The 11,786-nt window shown below is 36.2% G+C and overlaps 2 protein-coding genes and 1 pseudogene across 2 annotated transcripts; all 3 read right to left on the reverse strand.

The window, feature by feature from the left end:
- Positions 1,439 to 3,080, reverse strand: LOC104771851. Its single transcript, XM_010496454.1, has 4 exons — positions 2,971 to 3,080; positions 2,592 to 2,703; positions 1,978 to 2,456; positions 1,439 to 1,885 (listed from the first exon to the last, which is right to left on the reverse strand). Exons 2-4 carry the CDS (start codon positions 2,683 to 2,685, stop codon positions 1,634 to 1,636), a joined length of 825 nt encoding a protein of 274 aa, XP_010494756.1. The 5' UTR covers positions 2,686 to 2,703; positions 2,971 to 3,080; the 3' UTR covers positions 1,439 to 1,633.
- On the reverse strand, positions 4,990 to 6,488 carry LOC104771852 (annotated as a pseudogene).
- Positions 6,636 to 8,765, reverse strand: LOC104771854 (28 kDa heat- and acid-stable phosphoprotein-like). The gene is made up of 8 exons (XM_010496456.2): positions 8,483 to 8,765; positions 7,791 to 7,831; positions 7,618 to 7,695; positions 7,442 to 7,528; positions 7,308 to 7,342; positions 7,125 to 7,210; positions 6,972 to 7,037; positions 6,636 to 6,877 (listed from the first exon to the last, which is right to left on the reverse strand). The coding sequence occupies exons 1-8, from the start codon at positions 8,547 to 8,549 to the stop codon at positions 6,843 to 6,845; spliced, it is 495 nt and encodes a 164-aa protein (XP_010494758.1). The 5' UTR covers positions 8,550 to 8,765; the 3' UTR covers positions 6,636 to 6,842.

Genomic DNA, 11,786 nt, shown 5'->3' on the forward strand with positions numbered 1-11,786 from the left:
AAAAAATATTCAAGTCATCGACTCAAGGATCAAGTTAGACACATTTTCTTTCGATGAGGTTATGCATGATTCAAGTTTTGCGCCTTCACGAAGGAAGATCGTACCACTACATGAGTTCAGTGACGGATCTGATCATGTTGAAGCCCTTATCACACGTCTTTGGGTCAGAAGTGTTTCTTACAAAACATACAGGCCTGCCAATTCTGCTCCGACGCGTCCATTTCAAAGGCGTGAACCACCGACCCCAACACCAACCAAGCTCGGCGAAGATGAACCAGGTCCTGGAAAACCACCACCACTACGTGATAAGAAGATTTACACAACTCGTTGTTTTGTGTCGAACCTTGAGGACAAAGGTTCTTTGGAGGATGGGAGTATTGATAAGATCATAACCGAACCAAACTAGAGAAGATGCTTAGTGGATTCCTTAGTTTAGGATATCAAGTCCACGATTCCATATTCCCATTTTAGTAATCATATTCCTTGTTTCTAGGGTTGGTTAACAATCTGTTTTGTTTCGTTTGTGTATTTAAAGACTTCAGTGTCACGTTAATGGAATAGACTTGAAATTTGACAAAACAGAGTTTATCTCTTTGGTTACTTGTTCATGTGTTAAACATAACACATCTCTTTGGCTTTGAAGAGGGACCATTCTATCAAAAACCAAATAATTTTTTATACTTGAACCAAATAAAACAATATAGAAAATCATATAAAATATCATAGATAAAGATTTTAAAAGTAATAAGTAAGGTTTTTAAATAAATATGAAAACTAGAATTAGAATTTTAAATTTTACTTACAAGAAATAATTAATCAAATATTCTAATCAAAGAAAAATATTAACAAAAAATAAAAATATATCTATTTAAGGGCTTTTCGGATTGGTCCAATCCCGATCAGATCAAACCCGAAAAATCATACAGCCCAAATGGGCTCCGCCCAAAAAAACCCAATTTTTTCTAAACATATATTTGAGTCTAAACCCGGTCTTTTCCAGGACTTGCTCGCGGAGTTTAACCCTAATTGATATGCCTAGTGATCACTTCTCCTCCATGTCAGTTAGTCTTTGCCATGTGAGTTGAGGAATTTTTATTATTGCCTAAGAAATAGATTAGGTTCTTTCCTTTTGACGTTAATTTCACGTGACACGTACTATTATAACTCTAAAATCCATTCTATGGCTAGAAAATCCAGAATAATTGTATGTGATGGACCAGAGACCTAGTTTAATGCAATCATCTCATAAGTCATACAAACTTGAGAACTCACTTAAATATAGACCGTTGCAACGATATAGACCATTACACACAAAATAGCATGTTGTATTTTATCTCTAATTTCTTAAAATCATGGTTACTACCTGGCCTGCACAATAGGACCCAACTCTGAACACACAAAAAAAGGCGATTAACTTCTTAAAAACACCAAACACCGATGAAAGTCTCATAAGAAAATCTTAATTTCAGACAAACAAACTGAGTTCCACAACAAACATAGGGTTTTCAAGGTACTTAACTTATTAAACAGAAAATAAGTCTGATAAAAACATTCTTAATATTAGGACCAACAAACAAGTTCCGTAACTAGCATAAAGTTCTCCAGATCACTTATCAAGATCTCATCGCTTGTTTTAGTTGATAGAGAAGCGCGGGGCACAGAAGTCAACAAGCAGACCTGTTGGCTCTTTGACCTGAGACTCGTCATCACCATTAAGCGGGAGAAGCACAAGTCTCGCAGACACTTTGACAAACGAAGTCTTCTTCTTGTAGCATAGCTTCACAGTCACAACAGGACTTCCGTCGATCCTCTCCACAGCAACTATCATCACATCTCTAAGCCCAACATATCGTGTTCCATCACCTGAAGGGCCTTCATATAGTCCCTACCACACAAAAATTAAACAAAGATTAGAACAAAATCTTTTGTCATTATTAATCTCTGAAAACTTCTGAAAATTCCCTAACAAGACTTTACCTCCTCTCCAACACGATCGATCTCTGGACTGAACAGATGCAGTCTCGCTCCCACAGGTTGTTTCATCAACAGCTTCACTGCTGCATCCAAATTCTCAGCCTCAATCACTTCTCCTTTCATGGGAACACGAGGTATGTGACAAGCAAATGGAGGAGCCTTGAAGGTGCATCCCAAATGTCCCCAAAGTCCTCTTGTCGGCAACCCATTTTTGAAAGCACATTCAAGGCAGTCTTTGACAGTGAGCTGACGGCGTTCTTGATCAATTTCACTCTGCCTATCCTCCATCTTGGTCTGAACATGTTCTTCCATGTACCGAATAACGTTTTCGATAGTGAAGCTTTCTCCCTGCACGTCTTCCTTGCCAGCGTTATCCACCAAATACTGAGCTGAGTACTCAGTAAACGCAGAGTCGAGCTTGAGGATAACACGTGCAGAGCTAATCAGATTCACCGCTACCATAGCTGCATGTTCAGATTCATCTGCAAAGACCAAAGAAACAGTTGTAGTCAATTCATATGATTCAGCATCAGTTAAAAGTTAAAAACCACATCACAGTTTCTATAAACGATGAAAAGAAAGTAAATTTCTCATTGATTCTAGATAAGATAAGTTACCGTAATCTTCTCGCGCATTGTTTGCTCGTTCGCAATCAGGATGACAGAGGCCAGCAGTTCTTCTAGCAGATTGTAAAAACAGATCGGTCATCATCTTCGATTACTCTTATCCCTGATTGTAGAAACAAGCAGAAGCAAAACACATTCATAAATCCAGAGCAGAAGAAGAACACAATCAGAAAACAAGATCTAACCTATAGCTCAAGTATCAACATGTTTGCAAGTTTTGACATAAACATAACAACCAAATAAGCTTTTTAGACTCTAAACCCTAAAACGTAACTTCAAAAGTTCATTTTTTTCCAATAATCGCACTGGGAAAGGCTAAATCACGAGCAGGATCCGTAAGAAGAAGAAAGAAAATCGAGAGAAAAATTACCGGAGGAGGAGACACACAGAGAGAGACGAGGATCAGAAGGAGACTGTCGCAGACGAGAAAAAAACACAGAGAAATGAGAGGAGTGGTCAAGAAACCCTATTTTCACCTCTGCTCAATCCCCAAACGATGTCGTTTGAGAGACTTCAACTTTTTACTCCTCAGATACGTCGACGTTTCCCAGTTTTCCTTTAAAACGTTTCTCGAGTACAACTTCTACAGTGCGATGTGAGGGGTATTGAACTTGTGTTTTTATAGATTTTTGATTATTTTTGAAATCTCTTGTTATTCAATTAGGATTTTTAGTTTTTTTCAAAAATCTTATTCAATTTGAAATTTATGTAAAATCACTTAAAATAACATACAATCTCTTGTTATTCTATTAGTAATTTATAAAACTTAATTGAAATCTTTTGTTATTCAATATATCACAATTTTTTAAAAAATACTACTTTGAATGCTTCTAGAAGACTTTTCTTTTGTTTTTTAGTTGAAAAATATGACTAATAAAATCATACCTATAGAGGTAGAATTTTGAAAGATTTCAGAAAAAAAAAATATGTCTACAACTACAAAAGATGAATTGCAACTTTTTTTTCTTTTTGATAAAGTCCAACTTTCTTCAATCAGCATATTTTTCTTGAGAAATCAGAATTGGGAGAGAAATATCGATTGCTGCAACTTTCTTACCGGTGATAAATGTGATCCACCAGACTCACCGTCATTGGAGCTCTCAAACGCAAGACGTGATTTCGATGATTTGAAAAGAAAAACTAGTTGATTAGATACAGAGATAAGGAAAAGCTTTGGCAATGAAACAGTTTCTCTAGACTTGGCAAGATGAACAAATCGATCGGTTCATCTGCTTGCAACACTTTCAACAAATTAAAAGAAAAGGTTTTAATTTCAAAGGGCTTGTACTTGTTATGTGAAAGCTTATAGTGGTGTCAACACTCTCAACAGATTAATATAATTTTTTTTTATTAATTTGTGATCATGATACAAATAATTTGATTTGATACATATGTGATATATCGAGTATAATTTGATATTAAATTATAAATAAATTAGAAAAGGGCTCGCGTATTTACCGAATGTTAAAAAAGAAAAAGAGTTTTGTGCAAAAACACCATTTAAAGTTTTTTTTTTTTTTTTTTTTTAATCAAAAAACACCATTTAAAGTTTAAACACGAGATTTTGACCACTAAACCAATACACAGGTTAATTCCAAACTGACTGTTACACGAGAGTCCATAAACTTAAAATCATACATATAGGATAAAATCAGTAATTTATCTCAATCAACAAAAAAAATAATAAAACATTCGTTCATCCAACCATTTGTGGATCATGGAATTGGTCAATTTGTATCGAAATTTCATTCAAGAAAAATGCACCTAAATGATTCAAGAAAATTGCACAGTTTTAGATAGAAAAAACAATTAAATCTGTCGAATCTTTTAGCACTCTAGTCTGTTTTCCAATCTTTTAGAAATTGTATTCATAGTTACAAAATGGCATGTTCGATTGTATCCTTAGTTTGTTAAAATCACTACACAATAAGACCGACTTTGAACCAGAAACACGCACACACATTTAAAAGTCGCTACGAAAAGGATAAGGATTTGGATGTCTAATTTACTGCCACATTCAGCAGATCGATTCTGAGCTTTATAGTTTTGAAGGTGATTAGGAAGTTTTAACAAAAATTATAAACTACAAACAAACAGATATCACTAGTGGTTTCCAAGATATATGTTACTGGAGCACCAAGTTTAACTTTTGTCAATTTGTGTTTGCAAAGCGTTGTTTTAATAATGTAGCACACTTATTAGCCAGATTATGGATGTAATTCTTCTTCTTACTTTTCTGGTTGTTTTTCTCAGCCAGCCACCATGGCTTTGTGAACCAATTGTATCTTGATTATATATATTCATTCATACTATTTTCGACGAAAAAAAAAAAGATTCTGAATTTTATCTTTAGAAAGTAGCAACAGCTTCTTTAAAACACGGATAAAAGTCTCATGAAACAATCTTTATATCAGACAACAAACAAACATAGCGTTTTCAAGACACACAGATAGTAAGTCTGATAAAAAACATTTTTAATATAGCACCAACAAACAAAGTTCCACAACTAGCATAAATTTCTCCAGATACTTACCAAGATCTCATATATCACTTGTATTAATTGATAGATAAGCGCGGGACACAGAAGTCAACAAGCAGACCTGTTGGCTCTTTGACCTGAGACTCGTCATCACCTTTAAGCTGGAGCCGCATAAGTCTCGCAGACACTTTGACAAACGAAGTCTTCTTCTTGTAGCATAGCTTCACAGTCACAACAAGGTCTCCCTCGATCATCTTCGCAGCAACTATCATCACATCTCTAAGTCCAACATATCGTGTTCCATTACCTGACGGACCTTCATAAATTTCCTACCACCACACAAAAATTGAACAAGATTAGATCAAACTCTTTGTCATTATTAATCTCTGAAAACTTTGAAATTTCACTAACAAGACTTTACCTCTCCAACACTCTCAATCTCTGGACTGAACATATGCAGTCTCGCTCCAACTGGTTGTTCCATAAACAGCTTCACTGCTTCATCCAAATTCTCAGCCTCAATCACTTCTCCTTTCATGGGAACGCGAGGAAAGTGACAACCAAATGGAGGAGCCTTGAAGGTGCATCCCAAATGTCCCCAATGTTCTCTTCTTGGCAACTCATTTTTGAAAGCACATTCGAGGGCACTCTTTGACAGTGAGATTACGGCGTTGTTGATCAATTGCTCTCTGCCTATCTTCCTTCTTGATCCAAACATTTTCCACCATATACCGAAGAATGTTTTCGATAGTGAACTCAGAGCTTTGCTGATCCATTTCTCCATGCTCGTCTTCCCCCTTGCCAGCGTTATCCACCAAATACTGAGCTGAGTACTCAGTATACTTAGAGTCGAGCTTGAGGATAACCCGTGCAGAGCTGATCAAATTCACCGCTACCATAGCTGCATGTTCAGATGCATCTGCAAAGACCAAAAGCAAAAAAACAAATGAAAAAGTGAGTTGCTCTAGATTCTTTGACAAACAGAAAGGAAGCACGTCAAGACTAAGAAAGTAGATAAGTTACCTTAATCTTCTCGCTCCTTGCTTGCTCGTTTGCAATCAGGATGACAGATGCCAGCACAGTCTTTAACAGATTGTAGAAACAGCTCATTCATCATCTTCGATTCCTTAACCCTGGTTTCATTAAGTTGATTCAACAACCAGAACAAGACATTCACAAATCCACAATCAGAGCAAAAGGAAAACCAAAAACAAGAACTAACTATAGCTCTGAAGTATATAAGGCATGGTTTCAAGTTTTGACATAAACATAACAAAACGAGAAGCTTTAGACTAAACCAAACAAACGCTGATAGCGTCTTCAAGCAACAATGACTCTTCAGAGAATCTTCGAGAAACACTCAGCTCAGTCCCGAAATGATGTCGCTTGAGAGACTTCAACCTTTACTTATCGATACGTCGCCGTTCACCAATTTTCCTTAACACGACAACGATATTGAGATTGCCAGTGTTTTTGTTTTCTTTGCTAGTTAATTAATAGAGACTTCTCCAGATCAATGCTACGATCAAGATAAATTTAAATTCATTAATGAATTAACTACATCCAAATCCTTACTCATTTAATAATGGCTAGGGCTGGGCATTCCCTTTTAAAACCAAACTTAACAAATGTATTGAAAGATCGAGAGATAACAAGAATCCTTAGTAGAATAACAGAGACATTATCTTTTTATCAACGGAAGAAAATGTAAAAACAACACAACTTAATGGCATAGTAGGTAGATCTTTGAGTGATTACAACTCTCATTTGCGCCCTTCGACTTTCTTAGCGTCTCTTGCTGCAATGAACCACAAAACATTACACGATCAGATGAGTTTCTGTTTGTCACACAAAAGCATCACAAATAAATGGTGTTTCAGAGGTGTTTATACCGGCTTTTTCCTCTTCTCGCTTCTTGGCAGCTTCTTCTCTCTGTTGGCGAATCAGAGCCAAACGATCTGTACAAACACAAGATAATCAATAAGCCAATTTGGAAACGTAGAGAAGAGGCAACTGAGAGAACAAGAGATTTATTGTTTGTTTACCCAAGTCCTTCCTTGCTTGATCGGTCTTGCCTTGCTCTTGCAGCCTCATGTATCGCTCATGAGCTCGCTGCTTCTCAAGCTCTTCTCTACAAAATTAATTTCAAGACAATAATATTTAGAGGGTTCCTGAACAAGAATTGTTGAATGATAACCTATTAAGAGTGTCTCGAAGAAGTAACAGACCTTTCACGCCTTGAGAGTTCAGTGGTTTTACTAGCCTAACAAATGGGAAGAACAGAAAGAAAATCTTTCGTTACAAAGACAAACATACATTACAGATTTACAGAAACTGACTGACTACTAAATAGATGACTTACATCGAGGTCTCTTGCTTTTAAGGTCTTTGGTCTTACTCTGTTAGGGTTATCAACCTCAATTACCGCTTCAGTTCCTTTCTTCTTCACCTGATATTACATACAACGTCAAGATGAATTGTACAACAACGAAACTAGATGAGGCCGCATAACAAATAACATGCAGGATTTTCACTCACATCAGCATCATCTTCGGACTCTTCTTCAGATTCCTCTTCTGACTCGTTTTCAACATCTTCTTCGTATTCAGCTTCTTTCTGATAATGTCATTAAAAAGGACAAATGATTCACCCCCCAGACACACACATCAACAAAAAGTATCAAAAATGTAAAAAGAAAACTACAAAAATACCTGTTTGAATGATCGAGGACGTGCAGCAGAAGTACCAGCAACTACAAAGCACACAGAGAAGCAAAAGTTTAAAACTCTAATATTGATCCACACAACTCTCAATTTACAGCTTCAGAAAACCCAAAACTGGACCAGATTACACGAAACTTCTAATGAAAACCCTATGATCATAGACCAATAAACCATCCTAGCCAAAAAATTTTATACATCACTTGTTCAAACAAGTGACAATCCAATGAACTCATCCAATTTAAAAGCTTCATTATACAAAGGCAAAGCACTGATAAGGATAAATCTAGCAAACGAGCCTCGACCAGTCAGAAAGGCATGAGCAAAATGATAAGAACTAAACCGGTGTATACATACACTTCCAAAATCAAGCAAACACGAAAAACTGGTTCGAGCTCTCTCTGATATTAACCAAACCTAAACTTCTGGAATACTCAATGATCATCAAACTCATATAAATCTACAGGACTTGAACAGCAGAACAATAAAAAAAAAAAATCGAAAATATTACCAAACCTTACGCATATCAACTAATTCAATTCAACGAAACGAATTAAAACAATCTCACGATTCCAAAAGGGCTAAAATCGAAGCAAAACCAATTAGGGCAAATACCAAAACTCCCCAAAAAAAAAATCAAGATTGAATCAAAGAGAACGATTCATAACTAAAAGATTACTTACGAATATCAGCAGCACTGGAGAATCGGCGTTGGCCGGTAGGTTTACCCTTGAACTTGCCTCTTCCCATCGTTTCAAAATTTTCCAAAAAGAGAGAAACCACAAATCAAGAAACGAAACCACAGAAGAATTTGATACTTGAACCCAGAAAACGAATCGATTCGCTAAAACGAATAAAGAAGATTAGCTTTTTTTTTTTTTTGAAATTAGTGGAGGATCTCTCGTCCTCTCTTTTCCCAGTGACGACGAAAACCCTAAAAAGCTTAGCCACCTGTTGATTTTTGGGGATTCTTTTGTGTTTGAGTGTGATTTTTATTTTTATTCCTCTGTTTCGCGGTGCACTATAACTACATGTGACCTTATTAGATCGAACCGTCATTAACTCGTTTTGTTGTAAACGGTCAAAACGACAACGTTTTTTTCCAGTAATGTAGGATTAGCCCTAGGCATATTACCTTGAACCCGAAACAGAGGAACCCGAACCCTACTCGATGTAGCAGGTTTGAGTTGGGTTCGGGTAGTGTGTAAAACCCAAACGAATGTAATACATTTAAGGATCAGATATCCGATCGAGTTCGGGTTTTACCCGATACCCGAACATAATACTCACAATACATATTATATACCTAAATCCTTAAATCCCTATAACTAAAATGGGAAAAATGTCATTAAAATCATGAACTTTCAAATTTTGGCCATTTAAAACATGAACTTTGTTGTAGACCATTTAAAACATTAACTTTCGTTGACTAGTTTTTTTAAACATGAAGTTTCGTTGATCAGGCCAAAAAAGACATGACGTTAAATCCGATAATTGACCTACAAACAGACGTTACTATGCCGTTAATCACTCCGTTACTAACAAAACGACGTCGTTTTAATGGAAGTTTTAAGTGTCATTTAAACCATAAACTTTTAAATACAGGCCATTTAAACCATGAACTTGTAAATATATGTCATTTAAATCATGAACTTGTAAATGTATGTCATTTAAACCATGAACTTTCAAATTTATGTTATGTAAACCATAATACATAAAAATGGTGATCAATCTTTCAAACTCTAGTGCAGTATCCTAAAACAAGATGATCAATCCTTCAGACTCTAGTGTAGTGTCCTAATAAATGAAAAAGACTCAAGAAAAAAACAAAAAGACACAAAATACATGACAAAGATCGAAAAAGAATGATGAACTGATGTTCTTCTCTCTCTTTCTCAGAATCGCATCATGAGGCAGAGTCGAAGAAAGAAGAGATAAACTAAACTAGGGTTAAACGGGTTAGCCGATTAAGCTTATATACTTCTACAGTTTCTAATAAACCAATCGATTCGATTACCGAGTCAAACCAAAATCCGGTTATTCAAATCAATTGCACCGAACGATTAAGCTTTCTCTCTTCGATTTGCTCCGATAACCAAATATTTTTGGTTGTCTGGTTTTTACCGAATGCCCAGGGCGAGTTCATGGTTTAAATGACATAAATTAAAAGTTCATGGTTTAAATGACATACATTTACAAGTTCATGATTTAAATGGCCTATATTTAAAAGTTCATGGTTTAAATGACATTATTTCAAACTAAAACTTCAATTAAAACGATGTCGTTTTGTCAGTAACGGAGTGATTAACGGCATAGTAACATCTGTTAGTAGGTCAACTATCGGATTTAACGTCATGTCTATTTTGGCCTGGTCAACGAAACTTCATGTTTAAAAAATCTAGTCAACGAAAGTTGATGTTTTAAATGGCCTACAACAAAGTTCATGTTTTAAATGGCCAAAATTTGAAAGTTCATGATTTTAATGACATTTTTCCCTAACTAAAATCCCTAATTTCGATTTTTCCTCTTTTTTCTACGAGTCTGTTCGGTTTCCCATCCCCAATTATTTAAAATAGAGATCATCCCCAATTATTCAAACTGGAGACACCAAGAGTTGTCGCATCTTCCCCTCCTTCTGAAACTTCACGGCAAAAATCGAAGGTTTGTCTTCTTACTCTGCATCTTCTGAACCTATATAATGTTCTTGTTCTTTGCTCTTGCTCTGATGGTAAGTGTTTGTCTTTTGTTGTGAAGCAACTTGGTTTTGATTGATTACAATTTCACAAGTATTTGTCTATTACACTTTTTCTTTTTGATGGAGAAACTGTTTTCTTGACTGTTATTTAAGCAATTATACGGATACAATTTTTGAATATTAATGATGATGCGGCTTGATTTTTGGCCGAGCCTTGCTTGATGATGATTTTTATTGATGATGCGTTTTGGTTTGAATGTATAGATGGACTCATCATCTCCAATTTTTGATGATGAAGAGAGAGATATACACGAAGAAGAAGAGTTTTTAACACCTGAGTCTAACCGAAGGGGGAAAAAGAAACAAACACGCGACAGCAGTTCCTAGTCTGAGAAACCTGAGTCTAAGTCTCCAAGGATTCTCAACCCAAGATCAAATGTGTGGCAACACTTCACAAGATTGAAGGAAAACCGTGACAAAGGTAACTGCAATTATTGTGAAAAGGAGTTGAGTTGTCCAACAAAATCAGGGACAAAACCTTGTGGAATCATCTAAAAATCTGCAAGGCATACAAAGCATGGGAAGAATGTTAAAATCCTAGTGAAGGTCAACAAATTATTAATAAAGATGGGAATTTACAGTCTGGAAAAGTGTCTGAGCATATTTTTAGAGAAACATTGAATGAAATGGTGGTGATAGGAGAGTTACCATTGTCGTTTGTAGAAGGAATGACACTTAAACACTTTTGCAACAAGGTGATGCTTCTATCTTATTTTGCGACTTGTTTTAATATACATGACTCTAAGACCTTCTCCATCGGGGGGTTCATAGAGGAGATGTTAGAGTTTTGTTGAAAAAAAATTAATCAGAAATGAAGAAAAAATGGATCTGTATAAGATACTGAAACTTGGTTTAAGAGGCCCTACGTGTCGGTATTTTGTTGGGCGAAAGAAAAATACAAAATGGGAAAAAAAAATTGGGACAGCTCGATTTTTTCTTTTTTCCTCTCTCTCTCTCTCTCTCTCTCTCTCTCTCTCTCTCTCTCTCTCTCTCTCTCTCTCTCTCTCTCTCTCTCTCTCTCTCTCTCTCTCTCTCTCTCTCTCTCTCTCTCTCTCTCTCTCTCTCTCTCTCTCTCTCTCTCTCTCTCTCTCTCTCTCTCTCTCTCTCTCTCTCTCTCTCTCTCTCTCTCTCTCTCTCTCTCTCTCTCTCTCTCTCTCTCTCTCTCTCTCTCTCTCTCTCTCTCTCTCTCTCTCTCTCTCTCTCTCTCTCTCTCTCTCTCTCTCTCTCTCTCT

Source organism: Camelina sativa, chromosome 20, assembly GCF_000633955.1.
Source record: "Camelina sativa cultivar DH55 chromosome 20, Cs, whole genome shotgun sequence".
Lineage (NCBI taxonomy): Eukaryota > Viridiplantae > Streptophyta > Magnoliopsida > Brassicales > Brassicaceae > Camelina > Camelina sativa.

Excerpts from the sequence above, each read along its gene's own strand:
- LOC104771851 (XM_010496454.1), bottom strand. The coding sequence starts at position 2,685 with ATGATGACCGATCTGTTTTTACAATCTGCTAGAAGAACTGCTGGCCTC. Across the intron at positions 2,457-2,591 it reads CAATGCGCGAGAAGATTACG|ATGAATCTGAACATGCAGCT; the intron begins GTAACTTATCTT and ends TGGTCTTTGCAG. Across the intron at positions 1,886-1,977 it reads TCGATCGTGTTGGAGAGGAG|GGACTATATGAAGGCCCTTC; the intron begins GTAAAGTCTTGT and ends TTTGTGTGGTAG.
- LOC104771854 (XM_010496456.2), bottom strand. The coding sequence starts at position 8,549 with ATGGGAAGAGGCAAGTTCAAGGGTAAACCTACCGGCCAACGCCGATTC. Across the intron at positions 7,696-7,790 it reads GTCCTCGATCATTCAAACAG|AAAGAAGCTGAATACGAAGA; the intron begins GTATTTTTGTAG and ends TGACATTATCAG. Across the intron at positions 6,878-6,971 it reads GCGAGAAGAGGAAAAAGCCG|CAAGAGACGCTAAGAAAGTC; the intron begins GTATAAACACCT and ends GGTTCATTGCAG.